Source organism: Dermacentor variabilis, chromosome 1 (genome assembly GCF_050947875.1).
Source record: "Dermacentor variabilis isolate Ectoservices chromosome 1, ASM5094787v1, whole genome shotgun sequence".
Lineage (NCBI taxonomy): Eukaryota > Metazoa > Arthropoda > Arachnida > Ixodida > Ixodidae > Dermacentor > Dermacentor variabilis.
In genome coordinates this window covers 159,765,556-159,779,662 of record NC_134568.1, presented here as the reverse complement: position 1 = coordinate 159,779,662, position 14,107 = coordinate 159,765,556, and the positions used below count along the sequence as shown (strand labels likewise).

The window sequence follows — 14,107 nt, the reverse complement described above, 5'->3', positions numbered from 1 at the left end:
GACATGGATTTCCTTCTTTTTTGCAGCATTTTTCTCTCACCAAGGCCCGTATTAAGCACTGCGCTAGGTGTGCAAAAACCATCGTCACATGCCGGCAGAAACATGCGTGCCGCTTCGAATGGGCGATCATCAAACAAGATGACAGCCATGCCCGCTAGCCTTTGCGCGAGTAGCAAATACGCAGGGTTACGTTCCAGCAAATTTTATTGATGCGGGATTGTAGCACAGCGACATTTCGTTGTCGAGAGCTACGAAATGCATTGAATCCTATGGGCACTCGCCAGGGGTACCAAAACATTTCGTTGTCGTGAGAATTCCTTTGTAGCGGGTTTTTGTTATCGCAGGTTTCGAATGTATAGGGTGTTTTTTTCTAGCTGCACCAAATTTTAAATTTAGAAGAACATAAATCATGATAACGTTATGTTTACCGTTCGAGTGTACGAATTGGCTGCCTCTAGATATAGAGCAATTTTCGCAGTTACATATGTAATTAGCAAAGTTATGGTAATTAAATTTCTCATTATCAATAATAGGTGGCTGCACTTTGGGGCACATCCTCGACACTACCTATCCCAACGATTAAATTTTGAATAGCGGAGTTCATGTGGGAATTACACTAATAATTAGTCCCCTTTGGCAGGTTCTTTGAAATTGAAACTTCCTGGAAAGAGAGCGTCGGTGTCGTCGATGCCTCCATTCCCCCTCCTTTCTTCGTATCTCCGAGGTCACCGCCAGTCCAGCCCCACGAGCAGCTTGCATTATCTCCTTGCTGTCTGCGGCGTTGGCCAAGCGCTTCAATGCCTGTGGGCTGCCAAATCTACTTGGTCATTCCATTGGGCGCCATGTGTCCACTTCCATCATTGAAATGCCGTTTCAGGCTTTTTAATGAGAACGATGTTTAGTCAAAATTCGCTTTCTTCAGGAAAGCTGTCTCAAACGCGCGCATGCGAGTTGTGTAAATAAAAATGCGTAAACTAAAACAGATAGGAACATAACTCGCCGAGTGAAGGAGGAAAAAAAGGAATTCCATATGGTTAACGCTACAGACTGATATCTAAACGCCCAAAGAATGGGGCCGGCGCTACAGTGGTAACGTGGCGCCCAACAGAATGACAAAGTAAATTTGGCAGCCAGCCGGCATTGAAGCGCTAGGCCAACGCCGCAGACAGCCAGTAGATAACGCAAGCTGCTCTTGGGGCTGGACTGGCGGTGACCTTGTAGACATGACGAAATGCGGGGGGGGGGACATAGACGACATAGACGACATAGACGACATAGACGCTCTTTTTCCAGCCAGTTTCGGTTTCAAGGAGCCTGCCAAGGAGAACTAATTGTTGGCGTAGCTCCCACATGAACACCGCTATTCAAAATTTGATCGTTGGGATAGGTAGCGTCGAGGACGGTCCCCAAAGTACATATTTGCTGTAGCCACCTATTGTGAATAATTAGAAAGTTAATTACCATAACTTTGCTAATTACACACGTAACTGTGAAAATTGCTCTGTATCTAGAGGCTGCCAATCTGTACGCTCGAATGGTAAACATAACGTTACCGTTATTTATATTTTTGTAATTTAAAAAATTTGGTGTAGCTAAATAAGAAACATCATGTATATTAATGAGTTACCTGAGCATTGTTTCTCCAATTGTGTATGACTCTGTATGAATGTTTTCATTCTTTTCCTTTCTCAGTTCAAGGATACCACTGCAGTTCCTGTGCTACTGCATGCCTACATGCTACTTGGGATGGTCCCTCCCTCATCGCCTTCACATGCGCTTGCTCAGAAGGTATGACATTTTGCCATAGCTATGTCAAGGGTGGAATGGCTGCACCAATTGCGGCAAAGTGCTACATTTGCAACTTGCTGCACAAAGCTGCTCCAAAACTGTGAAATTGCCTTAAGAGGAAGCTTTAGCTCGAGTGCTCCTATCTAAATACATGTAAAAGGAGAATTCGTTTTTCTCGGCAACCACTGCACCGAATTTGACGAGGTTTGTTGTATTTAAAAGACAAACTTAAAATCTAGTGACTGATGGTTTCGAATTTTTGAGTTAGGTCGTCAATTTTTTATTAAAGATTGCCAAAAATCGAAAATTTTCAAAAAACGAAACTATCAAGTTTACAACTCTGTAACTCAACCACTAAAAACGATACTACAATTTTGTGAATGGCATCTAAAAGTACATCCATAGCGGACAAAATTGATATGTTACACATGAATATAAAAAAATTTAATCATAGGGAAATACAACTTTTGTAAAACCGTTGTAGCCAACGTAACAAATTCATGTAAGATGTAAGATGACATATTGAATTTGTCCGCTTTGAATGATCTAATGGATGCCGTTTACAGAACCGCGATATCAGTTCTTGATGCATAGCTATCAGTTTGTAAACTTCGTGCTTCTATATTTTTCAAACGGTCAAATATTTGAAAATTGTTTTAAGAAAATTCAAGCCCTAAATCGAAATTCCGCTTCCAACAGTCACTAGAATTTAACTTTTTCTTTCAAATGCAACAAATTTCATCAAAATCGGTCCAGGGGTTATCTCATAAAAACGTTTTTGCGTTTTACATGTATTTGAATAGGCCGCGTCGGAGTTGGGCCCGAGCTAAAGCTTCCTCTTAAATTGCGCCTGCAGTGCTCTTAAACACTCTGCGGGACAATGAAGGGGTTTGTGTCTGGCCAGCTTTAGTAGGTATCGAGAGTCGCTGTAGTTGTCGAGCCTCAAGAAAGTTTTTTTTTCTTCTCGTGATGGGTGATTCACTGCAGAACATTTTGCAGCAAAAATTATGTTCCTGCATTGTTCATTTGCAATCATATAGTGAAACTTGTAACCTTTGCAGCATTTGGACCATGTTTCCATCTATGCTTGGATGGAGACTTAGCTTGGCTTAGCTCTTACATGAAGGATGTATTACGTTTGAAGGATGTTGTTTGCACCCTTCGGGCTCTTTATGCATTAAAAGAACAGCAAAGTGCCTTTGTTCATTGTCTTTATACACTGCTGGTTTCGAATTTATACTAGTAGCTACAGTATGATGAATTTTGGAGTACCAAGGCAAAAGAAACAAAAGTTTGCTTGAAATCAGTACACAAAAACCATAGTGTGTGAAAGACCTGGGGACGGTAGTGCTTCAGAAAGTGCATTGAAATTTGATAATTAATGTGCAGGGTGGCTGCAATATTTTGGAGTCAAGCTCTGCAATGGAAGGAAACAATCATAGATCTTGGCATTCTTTCAAATGTTGTCTTGCCCCGAATGAGTGCTGCAATGGTACGAATTGGCAAATAGCAACCAAAGACATCTATGTGAGCCTTTGGATTCTCAAGTCTGCTCTATGTGATGCTCTGTGTCACTTCAGCGATGGCAAGGCAGGCACACTTAATTTGCTGAACATAGTTAAAATGGTACCTGACCTTTACACAATCAAAACTTGTCTCACAAATCAACTACCGCTTTATGTGAAGGCCTCCCATTTCCGTACTGGCGCTGCTAAACAAGCTTGGAAAAGAACAGCGGGAAAGCATTTGGTGGTGGGGGGTCTCTTTAGCAGTGCCAAGCAAGCCAGCAAATGCCATAGGCGACCTGAGGTGAGCGTCATTGATGGCAGTCTTCTGCAAACTGCTAGAGAGGCCGACACTTAACGGACTAAATTATGTCCTCGAAAATGATGAAGAGGGTCCGTACCTTGATGCAGGTCAAGGGGTTTCAGACCAGGCCTTTGTACACCCAATAGGCTGTGCCTAATCAGGTGAGCGGCAGCCATCCGCTGAGGTAGGCGGTGAGCATATGGCATCATGGTGGCTGTTGACTTCGGGGGGGAGGCTACCCTGGATACTGAACTTTTTTATTTTTTAAGATATCCGGATGCAACTTTCAGGGTACGTTCACACCACCAAATTATGAGGAACTGCAAAGTTTCATGAATATATGTTTGTTAGTTCCAGAGTTATTGAGGTCTAACTAGGTGGTTCATGTGTGTGCTTGAGGAAGAGCCTGGAAAAATGCCAGGACATCGTAGGAAGCCGAAATTCACTGTGATTATCCCTTGATAGATATCCCAGGGAGCTTCAAAGTCCTTTCTTTTTTTATTTCCCCTCTAAAAAATTTTAACACAACTTTGAATTTGATGTAGCCAGTAATGACCACATCCATCTAAAATTAATTGCTTACGATAAATTAACTGTACCAGCTTTCAAAAAAAGAAGCTTGTTAAACCCTGGCAAAGTCATTCAGGAACGGAATAAAAAATAAACGGCGCACAAATCTGAAGAGTGGTTCTTGAGATATCGCCCTCCCCAGCACCACTACTAGCAAAAAATCCATTCTGAGATAACAGGCCTTAAGGTTGAACACATATATTTTTATTAGAAAGCTCCTACAGAGCTTCTAATTAGCTCTTGCGGCGCTAGGCACACTCAATGTGTCGGATTCTCGACTGGTGACAGCCGACAGCGCAGTTCCGCTGCTGCAAGTGTTTACAAAGTTGGCACTTGCTGCAGAAGATCGGAAGCTTGATGCTCGTACAAATTGCATTTCACGCTTCTGTGCACCGAACATCTGCACTGTCTTGTGCTTCGTTGCCGGTGTCGCGTGCAACAAAGAAGTAGTGAAAAAAAAAAAAGAGCTGAGAAAATAATCTAAAAGATAGCGCAAGGCAATCAGCAGCTCGCAAGCAGACGTCTGTTGAAACGGACGGAGCAAGGGGCAACAACGACGCGAGCGTGGCGGGCACGGCACTGAAGGGAACAGCCGCCGCCGCTGCCTGCAGAGCAGACAATGGCAGGCTCGCTTTAGCCTGCGGGATTTGAATGTGCTGGTTCGGCCAATCAGTGCTCCACATTGCATCACGGGAAAACGGTAATAGCGCCTCAGCCACACCGATGATGCCATTTTGCAAGGCGGCAAAACAGAAAAAAAAAAAAAAAAAAAAAAAAAAATCCCGGTCGGCATTTCAGCATTTGCGCATGTTTTGTGGGCCGCGGTGGCCTCAACAGTAGCGTTTTATTTTAACTTTGCGGTTGAATTAGGTGCTGATAATTACAGAACAGGTAGTTCATGAGACACACAGCCCGATTCCATCCTTCCTTACTTTCCATCCTTACCATGTACATCATGAGCAGATTTGGGGTAGAGGGAACCCCTGCCTCAGTCTCTTGTTGATATCAACTTTCATTTCGCTCCTCATCCCTTCCCATTCAATGCAAATGGTATTTTCTAGGTAAATATCCCTCAAAAGCTGTATACTGTCGTTGCCTATGCCTTTCCCTTGCAGAATATTCCACAATATGTTGCAGTTTACGTTGCCATACTCTCCGGTAATGTCTGCAAAAGCCACATATAGTGGTCTCCTTTCTTCTCCGGACGTTTCAATACACTGAGTAAGGACAAATAAATTGTCATCCAGACGCCTCTGCGTTTGTGCTTGGAGGCCGTTCTGATCTATGAGGCTCGTTGTTCTGCTAGGTTGACCTACCGCTGTGTTTGCACAACGAAAAGTGGGAACACTACATACGATACTGATATGTATGCAATAAACTGGTATGGCTTATGCAGATTCAAAACTCATTGTGTTCAATGGTCGCTGAGTCGGGGATTTGACTTTACTACTTTTAAAATAAAACTACTGTTTAAGTGGGTACGGTTTAATGAGGTTTTATTGCACATATAAGAGTAAAAAAAACTTTTGCATTAGTTCATTTTGCTGCTGTGTGTTAATTTGACCTTTCAGATAACTCGACCAAATCTTGTGGTCCTGCAAGGGTCGAATTGAGAGAGTTGACTGTGGTAGCAGTTGCCTCGTATGCACATAGAAGGTGCCTTTGCTTTGACTTGTGTCCAATTTCTCAAGCTTGGGGGGTAGTTGTGATTTTTTAAAAAGTTAACAGAATTTTGTAGAGGCAATTTTTAATAGTGCACGGATAAGGGGAGTAATTTTTATTTTACCTTTGTGAAGAATGATCACCAGCAGAAAATTGAATAAGGCATAGATAGTAAACACAGACATAACAATTGCTCGACTATGTACAAGTGACATTTACTTGCCATTGAGCTATTTCAGGCAGAAACCACACCAAACCGGACTCTTCCCACACGTGCATGCCACTCATGCTCTAGGAAATTTCATTTATTTTGTTGTTATAGCAACGGAAGTGAGCTGGCACACTCTTTGCACCCCCTTTCATTTTGCACTGGTGACATGTTTCACATATCTGGCAACCAACTCTAGTTAGTGTCCAAATTTCTGGACTCCATAGGGGCCGTGAAAACGTCATGAAAATTGGGCAGTGCGAAAAAAATGAATGCATGCCTTTTACTGCCCCCAAAGGCTCAAATCACCACAGGCATTTCCAAAATGCGTGTGAGTGTGCTTATTAGGTGTATCTGTGCTTGTATTCCGACAGGAGACGGCGGGTGCATGCATGCATGTATAATTAAAGAACGGTGCATACAGTGTCCTGTGACAGCGACTCCTTTTCATCCATCAATGAGGATGACAAAGACGGAGTTAGTGGCATTGCTGACAGCAGTGAATTCTTTCAGATAAAAACGTGGCGCCGAACAGCAGGAAGCTTGGTAGCAAACGGACGAACAGCTAGGCCTAGCGTTGCTGTGGTGACTACGGCTGGCAGCCAACCGGTCTACGAGTGTGCTGATTCAATGCTGCAAGATAATCAAAATGGTGGCATTAGTGGCTTCAATTAATGCTATTTGGAGCCTGCAGTCATGGCAAAATCTGAAAAATTGGTCAGCGAAGGGTTGTCGCATTCGAAATTTCATACATCCTCATGCATTGGCTTTATGGGGTTTTTGGCAGTGCCACGAAGGCGTCTGAATTATCAGGGATGTCTGAAAAATCGGCTGTCCAAAAAATCAGTTGTTGACTGTAGCAAGTTAACAGCATTACTTTATTTTGCATTGTTGATTGTCCCATTCAGCATAGTCATGGATTCAGATTTTTATTCTAACAAGTATTGTAATTTGAACAGTGCCTTTGGTTACATGAAGGTTGACAATCCTAGGAGTTTGCATTTCACATAATGATGTCTTCTTCTTTCTTTTGTCATAGATCTCTGTGGAAATAATTGAGGTATTGCTGACATATACGCAACCTCAGCTCAGTCATACAGAAACAGAGGAAGGCAAGTGTACTGGCACATTTTCAAATTGTCCTTTAATGTAACCTTTGAAATGTAAAAATGAAGATTGCTTACTTGTATGAGATTTTTTTAAAGGTATTCTAAATCTTTTAGAGTGAGATCCTTACTTTGAAAAGTTGTTTGTACTGGAGAGCAAATAACATACCTCATTTTGTCTGCACATTTAAATTTCATTGTAACAAAGTTGTACTTCCATTGAAAATCTATGTTAAATCATATCATAAGAAGCTGACAAACAATGACGACTGAGGCAGTAAGTATGTTCCACATCCGCCGCCAAGGCTTTTGAATGGAGGCATTGGCTAACAGTCCTATAGTTAGTTCTAGTAGATAAGCAGAAATACCTCAGAAAGTGTATGGGAAAACGGTACCGTGGTATCTCAGTTGGTAAGAGTATTGCACGCATTATGCGTAGACATAGGTTCGTATGCCACTTGTGGCCAATAGTTTTTCATCCACTTTCATTTCCATTAATTTATCATTTATTTAATTCAGTTAATAAGTACAAGTAATTTCATGTATGCTGTCCTTGGTGCCTTTGTTTGTTGGTGTCTTTTGCTATGACTTGGGTAATGAAAATCGGGCCCCTCGGTTTCCTTTCTTGATGCTAAGTCATGAAATTTGTTAATTCAAGGTTCCCGTGTTTCAGCAGTAAAAGTCTCCGAGAGTGTTCCTGTAACAATCCTGCACCAAAATTCGGAATTATTACCAAATCAGATATGCTGGCATGCTTGGTTAAGATTGCATTCATAACAAAGTAGCATTGGAAACTGATTATAGTGCTAGCTGAAACCATGGAGATGATGCCATGCATGCACATGTCATATTCATCGTGGCTTATCTTTGTTTACAACTGTGTAGAGAATTGTGTTATGATGAGGATTGCAGCTTCCACGGTGACTTTGTGAAAAATAGGAATGAGAGTTGTGGATTTATTCAATTAATAAAGGCCTGTTTGTGTAGCAAACATTTGTTTATTGCACCCTTGATACATTTTATAATTTAACTATAATTTAATTTGGACATTTTTTCCCAAATCATATAATATGATTTAACGAAATTTTACTGTAAATTCATGTGATGGGCATTAACTTCATTAAATAAAAACTTCACAGCAGAATTGTTTCCCTAAATTGTGGAGAAAAATATTCCTGGTGTTCAGTCAAACTTATATCAGGAAATTAACAATTCATTACATACAGAATTTATTAAATGTTTTAGATTCCTTATGTCAAGGTTCAAACCTACAGTGAACTGCAATGCAGCTTTCAAATGATTGCTTAGCTTTTGCAGAATAGTATAATGACAACTGCTTTGTTGTGAGAGTGCAAGTGATTCTGTACACCCAAACAAAAAGTTAATAAAAATTAACATAAAATCTCTATGTGCCTGTACGGTAATTGAGGTCACATTCTCTTTGGGTTTCTAAAAAGTTAGAAGGTTTGTGACATCCTAAATATATGCTGTTTATTTTGAGCTGTGCTTTTTTAATAAGTTTTGTCATTCTTAATGCACAGCACTGAACAAGAGTCTGTGGACCCAGATGATCTCGGAGGTGCTCAAATTCACTATGCGGGGGCCTTGTACCTTTCTAACGGGCCTCACAGTCTTCTCTGAACTGCTTCCCCTGCCATTACCTTTGCATGTCAGAGAGGTGAGATATGTGCTGTCAGCTTTGCTGTGAAATTTTACTCTGCTAAACAAGTTTATTGTCAAAATCAGGTTTTTCACGACAATGGTTTTATATTTTCTATTGTAGTGTGACTGTTTTCCTTCACCCATGGTTAATATGTGAGCCAAGCTTATAAAGATAACAGTAGAGTGTAAAGAGCTTTGTCATTGTCTGTGGTTAGTATTTATACATTCATTTAAATGATTTACTGTACTGTATTTACTGGTTCTCTGTAAAGTTGGTCTGCACATGTCTGTTGTGCTTTAAGTACAACTTTTCTGCCATTGATTATGCTGCAAAAATCCCTGATTATCAAAAAAATTTATTCCTTGTAAATATTTGAAAACTTCTTGAACTCGTTTAGATCCTGGTGACCAGCATGGCAGAAACTATGCTTTAAAACTAAATTTCTTTTAGGAAACACGCTGACTTAAAATTTAAAAGCACTACATGAAGAGACTAAAAGAAATCAAAAGTGTACCAACTAGCCCTATTATTGCTGTGTTAAAACTAAAGGCGTGTAAATTCTTAAAATTTTGAACATGAATTGAACATCTTATTTTTCATACAGTCTGTGCCAGATATAGCAAACCCAGACATATCAAATTATTGTCTATGTAGAACAGTTTTAGCCTCTCCTTGGAAATGCCATGCAAAAGTATAGTGATGCATCATGATAGTATCAAACTCCCGTTCACCGTGACATTCAGTATGTCTGAACGCTGCGCCATACTGTGCCCCCCTGCAAGCGCGCTTTTCCTAACAGGACCACCATCCTTTCTCGTGCTACCAAAAATATTCCATGCCTAGAAATTGGCTCTTGGCTTGCCAGATGCTGTCAAACAAGACATGGAATCTAAAGGGTAGTACATGCTATTCAGTAAACGAGCAATGTGCATGCCTCAATTTTGCTTGCTGGAAATATTGGTGACTCATGCAAACTGCAGCCATTCATTATTGGCAAGAGCAGATCGCCACGCTGCTTCAAGAACACAGAAGGCCTCCTGGTGTGATATGCATTCCACAAGGAAGTGTGGATGACACTCAATCTTTTCACTGAGTGGCTTTGGGCATGAAATGCCAAACTGAAGAGGTCTGCACCGCTGGATTTGCCTTTTTATAGAGCAGGGATTTTCGTGAATGGCATTTCAGGATTTCGTGAGCAGCCAAAACAAATCCGACTCCAACCTCCGCTTGAACGGATTTTTACATTGCAGCTTGCATTTACCACAACCACTGCACTCCACATCCGCACTTTGTGGAAAGACCATCCTGGCAGTAGTGTGCAAGACTAATTGCTGTTAGGGTGCGTCGAGCAAATGCTCTTTGCTTAGGGTGAGGACAACAGTGTCTTCTGCTGTGGTGGCTACCATTCTCAGGCTCATCGTAGACAGCGAGAAGAACGGTGGTGGTATCATGCCGAACCTGTCACTTGTGCCGGATGGCCACATTCACTACAAAAGGAAAGCCCTCTGCTGTATTTTGTCTTGATTAAAGCACAGAGAAAAAATAATTGCAGAATATAATGTTGTACGAAACATAAACAAAGCTTCTGATAACTGTATGAAAGCTTTCTTTTCAATAAGTGCAGTGTTGCGAGCCATTAAATGTCATCAGCCTTTTTTTTTCTTTCTTGACTTTTGGCATTGCTGGGTTAGCTCCTCACTTGTAATACAGTTGAAACTTGATCACACATATAGGAAAAAAAAATAATGTTAGAAAAATGTATCAAGTGGGAAAACGTACGACCTGAAGTCACAAAAGGATTTCATTACAAAATATTGCATGCGGTTGTTCAGATCCATATAATGCGAAGCATTGTGCCAGTCGTTCTAGGATAAGACTTGATGTGCGCTGAGCTGGTGGAGCCTGAGATGTGCTTGGTCATTTTTTTTTGTGGCTTTGGCAAGCTTACATTTGTGCTCCTTGAATTCGGCATCAGCTTCTTCATGCAGGTATACCGTATTTACTCACATAATGATCACACTTTTTTGTCAACAAAATTTATGCAAATTCAGGGGTGTGATCATTACGTGAGTTAAATTTCCTGTGAAAAGAAGACAATTTTTTTTCATCCCGCAGCAAATGCGGGATGACAACACGTGAACAAACAGGCGGCTGCCGCTGTAACAGTGCGGGACACCAAAACAAAAACGGCGGCCGGCATAGCAAGCCGAACGCGCCAACACCATTTTTTTTTTCTTCTCTTGAGTACATTACGTGTATTGAACCAGTTTCTTCCATATCCGTAATGAATAATATCGTTAATATCGGCAAGTTTGCGGCAATAACGTAGCCATGTTCACTTTGAGGGGACAGAAACAGAGATGGCCACGCTTAGCTGCCAGTGACATAGAAACACATGGCCGGCATGCTGCGGAAACTGCGGCATCTGTCTTCACTACTATCCTAATACGACACGTTTCCGCTAAAGGTGGGTGAATATCTTAGCTGTGTTACAAGCGTCGGTGTATGAATAGGCTACACTTCCAATGTATCAGTGTAAACGTGGCTACTATCGTTGCCGCTCGCGATTTGTTGCGTGCCCACGAGTGCAGATGAGAAGAATCAAAAGCTGCCTCCTTTTTTGTTGTTGTTGCTGTTGACCACAGCCATTATAAAGCCTACAAATAATAAAGCCAAGGCAAATTTTGTTGTACCTTTTTTTTTCATGGAAGTGCGGAAAGTGATGAAAGGAATGAAATAGGGCATCTGCTTAGGAATGTTTGGTGCATGCCGACCGCTTGGTATGTCTTGAAGAGTCATTCGCGTAGCATTCGATAGCGTTCGACAGATGGTAAGCACAATCATCATTAGCTAGACTTGGCACATGACATATCGCTGCGGCAAGTTCGGGGTGCGATCATTACACTGGAAAGAAGAAAAATAAATTGAATTTTGATGACAAAATTCAGGGGTGCAATCATTATGCGAGTGCGATCATTATGCAAGTAAATATGGTATATATTTTTTTAAATATAAGAGCCTTAAATATAAAAAATTTCTGCACAATTTTGCACCTTTATTCCTCATAAAACAATATAAAACACAAAATCAGATGAAATTTTTTCATAATTTTGCAACCATAAATCTTGTTATTAAGCATAGTTGCACAATAAAAAAAATCACAACTCTTTTGAAAATAAGCTCCTATACTCGCGGACAACTATCTGTGACAATGAAGGGAAAGCTACGGCCATGTGTCTGCTGCACATGTGTTACGGGGCCAAGTAGTGTGCCAGCATTTGACAGTGCTTTTGGTTGCTCGGAACAGACGCTGAGTCGACGCAGCTTCATGTGTGACGGTTTCGCGTTCGTCCAGATGTGGAAGTGAAAAGCCGCAAAATAAGTAAACTTTTACATTCATTGGTGTGTTTTATCTTATTTAACTGTTGCTAATAAGGTGTTTATGTTTTCTATTCCCCAGCGTAAACTTACATGGATGAAAACACGGGACTCTTTTCAGAAGCACTCCCATTTGTGCGTGCTTTGCCTCCGTAGTTTTCCCTTCTTTGCCACAGAAAGTTAGTATAACGTATAGAGTATAGAGGAATGATATTCAGTGTGGAGCCTTGTATTACATCAAAAAGAAGGTATCCAGTTTTCATTGAAGTCAAACCAGTGGGTCAGAATCCCGGCCACAGCAGCTGCATTTCGATGGGGATGAAATTTGAAAACACCCGTGTACTTAGATTTAACTGGAAGGTAAAGAACCCCTGGTGGTCCACATTATTCCCGAGTCCCCCACTACGGCGTGCCATATAATCAAAAAAGTGGTTTTGGGACGTAAAACCTCATAATTTGATTTTTTGAAGTTGGATATCTTGATCTGTGTCTCTCCTTAAAGGTTGAAAAAAAAAAAAAAAAACTAGGGAAATTGTCATCCCCCTAAATTTATCACCATGGTACAAAGAAAACTTGAACGCCAATTTGCCATAGTCCTTAAAGGTTCATAGACACTAATTTACATTATAAACACTGATGGTGTTTGAATGAAGCATTTATTTTCATAAATAAATTACTCATGATAACTTGAATTAAGCACTCCTTGTTGGAGTTTATTGAAGCAGTTGCTTCACTGACTAAATTATATCTACCTGCACGTCTGGCAGAACTATATTTGACAAAGCATTTCTTGATTTTTCAGGTTTTATTTTTTACTGTGGGTACTGTACCAATGCATTTTTTAACCACAGTTGTTGTTATCTTCTTTTTTGTACTCACTTTTTTGTGTTGGGGTAGTAACAGCTAATGCTTTGCTTACCTTTTTTCTTGATTTTTTTTGCTATCTCTGTACAGCCTCTTCGTGCTGAGGATGTTGCAAAGGTGGTCAACAGCCGCAAGCTCTGGAGTGCTCATCTGCACTCTTTGAGCAGCGAAATACAAGAGATCTTTGGAACTCTTAGCTGTAAGTTTTATTTCTTCTGTCTTGCTTTTCTTTTTCTTTCGGGAGTCGAAGTCGCAGCCATTACACGAAGGATTGTGTTGTCCAATATATTGAAAAAAATTTTTGTTGCTGGACCTTAGGAGTATATCACACAAATTAACTCTTCCTGGTTTGAATTGTGTTTGTAAAGTACCAAATTTTTATTCTCTACGTCTAAACATCAAGAGAAAAGTAAAAATCTTTTTTTTGTAATTACCAGTCGAGATGTTTAAATAGTAACATTCCCTAATGATATCAAATACAAATATTCGAGAAAAACTACCATAAATATTCAACAGAACACTAAACATTTTCTCATTTCTGAAATGAGCAAAATATAAAGGTTGATGTGAAGTACATGAGGTAAAAAGAAAACATATTAATAAGGTGTTTCATAAACTTAATAATTCTCTTAATAACTGGACATTCAGCCAAATGAGTAGCTTGTAATTGAGAGAAACGTGACCATACGTGGTGCACTATGATGACAGGAATGAAATAAAGGAACAGCACATGGAGTGTTCTCCTTGTTCAGAGGTTAAGTGTGAAACTTCATCATCAGACATTGATTTAAAAGGATGGAAGAAAAACATGGTAAGGTAGGCCAAATAATATTGTTTTGCCTAAATTGAGACAACAAATTTGTAGGCTGCATAAAGCTGAGGTACCTTTAGTGAATGACTAAATATTAAAGTGTTTTGTACAGTAAAACCTTGTTAAACCGTACCCGTTTAAACAGTAGTTTCGTTTTAAAAGTAGTAAAGTCAAATCCCCGACTCAGCGGCCATTGAACATAATGTGTTTTGTATCTGCATAAACCGTACCAGCTTATTGCATACGTA

At 40.4% G+C, this 14,107-nt stretch overlaps 1 protein-coding gene across 7 annotated transcripts in view; it reads left to right on the top strand.

The window, feature by feature from the left end:
* Window positions 1-14,107, top strand: part of vir (VIR_N domain-containing protein) — a 372,111-nt gene that overhangs the window by 192,837 nt on the left and 165,167 nt on the right. For all 7 annotated transcript variants that reach the window (XM_075698519.1, XM_075698512.1, XM_075698531.1 and 4 more), the window contains 4 exons: window positions 1,693-1,788; window positions 7,077-7,149; window positions 8,685-8,821; window positions 13,139-13,247. In XM_075698519.1, coding sequence (XP_075554634.1) covers window positions 1,693-1,788; window positions 7,077-7,149; window positions 8,685-8,821; window positions 13,139-13,247 — 415 coding nt within the window. The remainder of the gene's footprint in view (window positions 1-1,692; window positions 1,789-7,076; window positions 7,150-8,684; window positions 8,822-13,138; window positions 13,248-14,107) is intronic.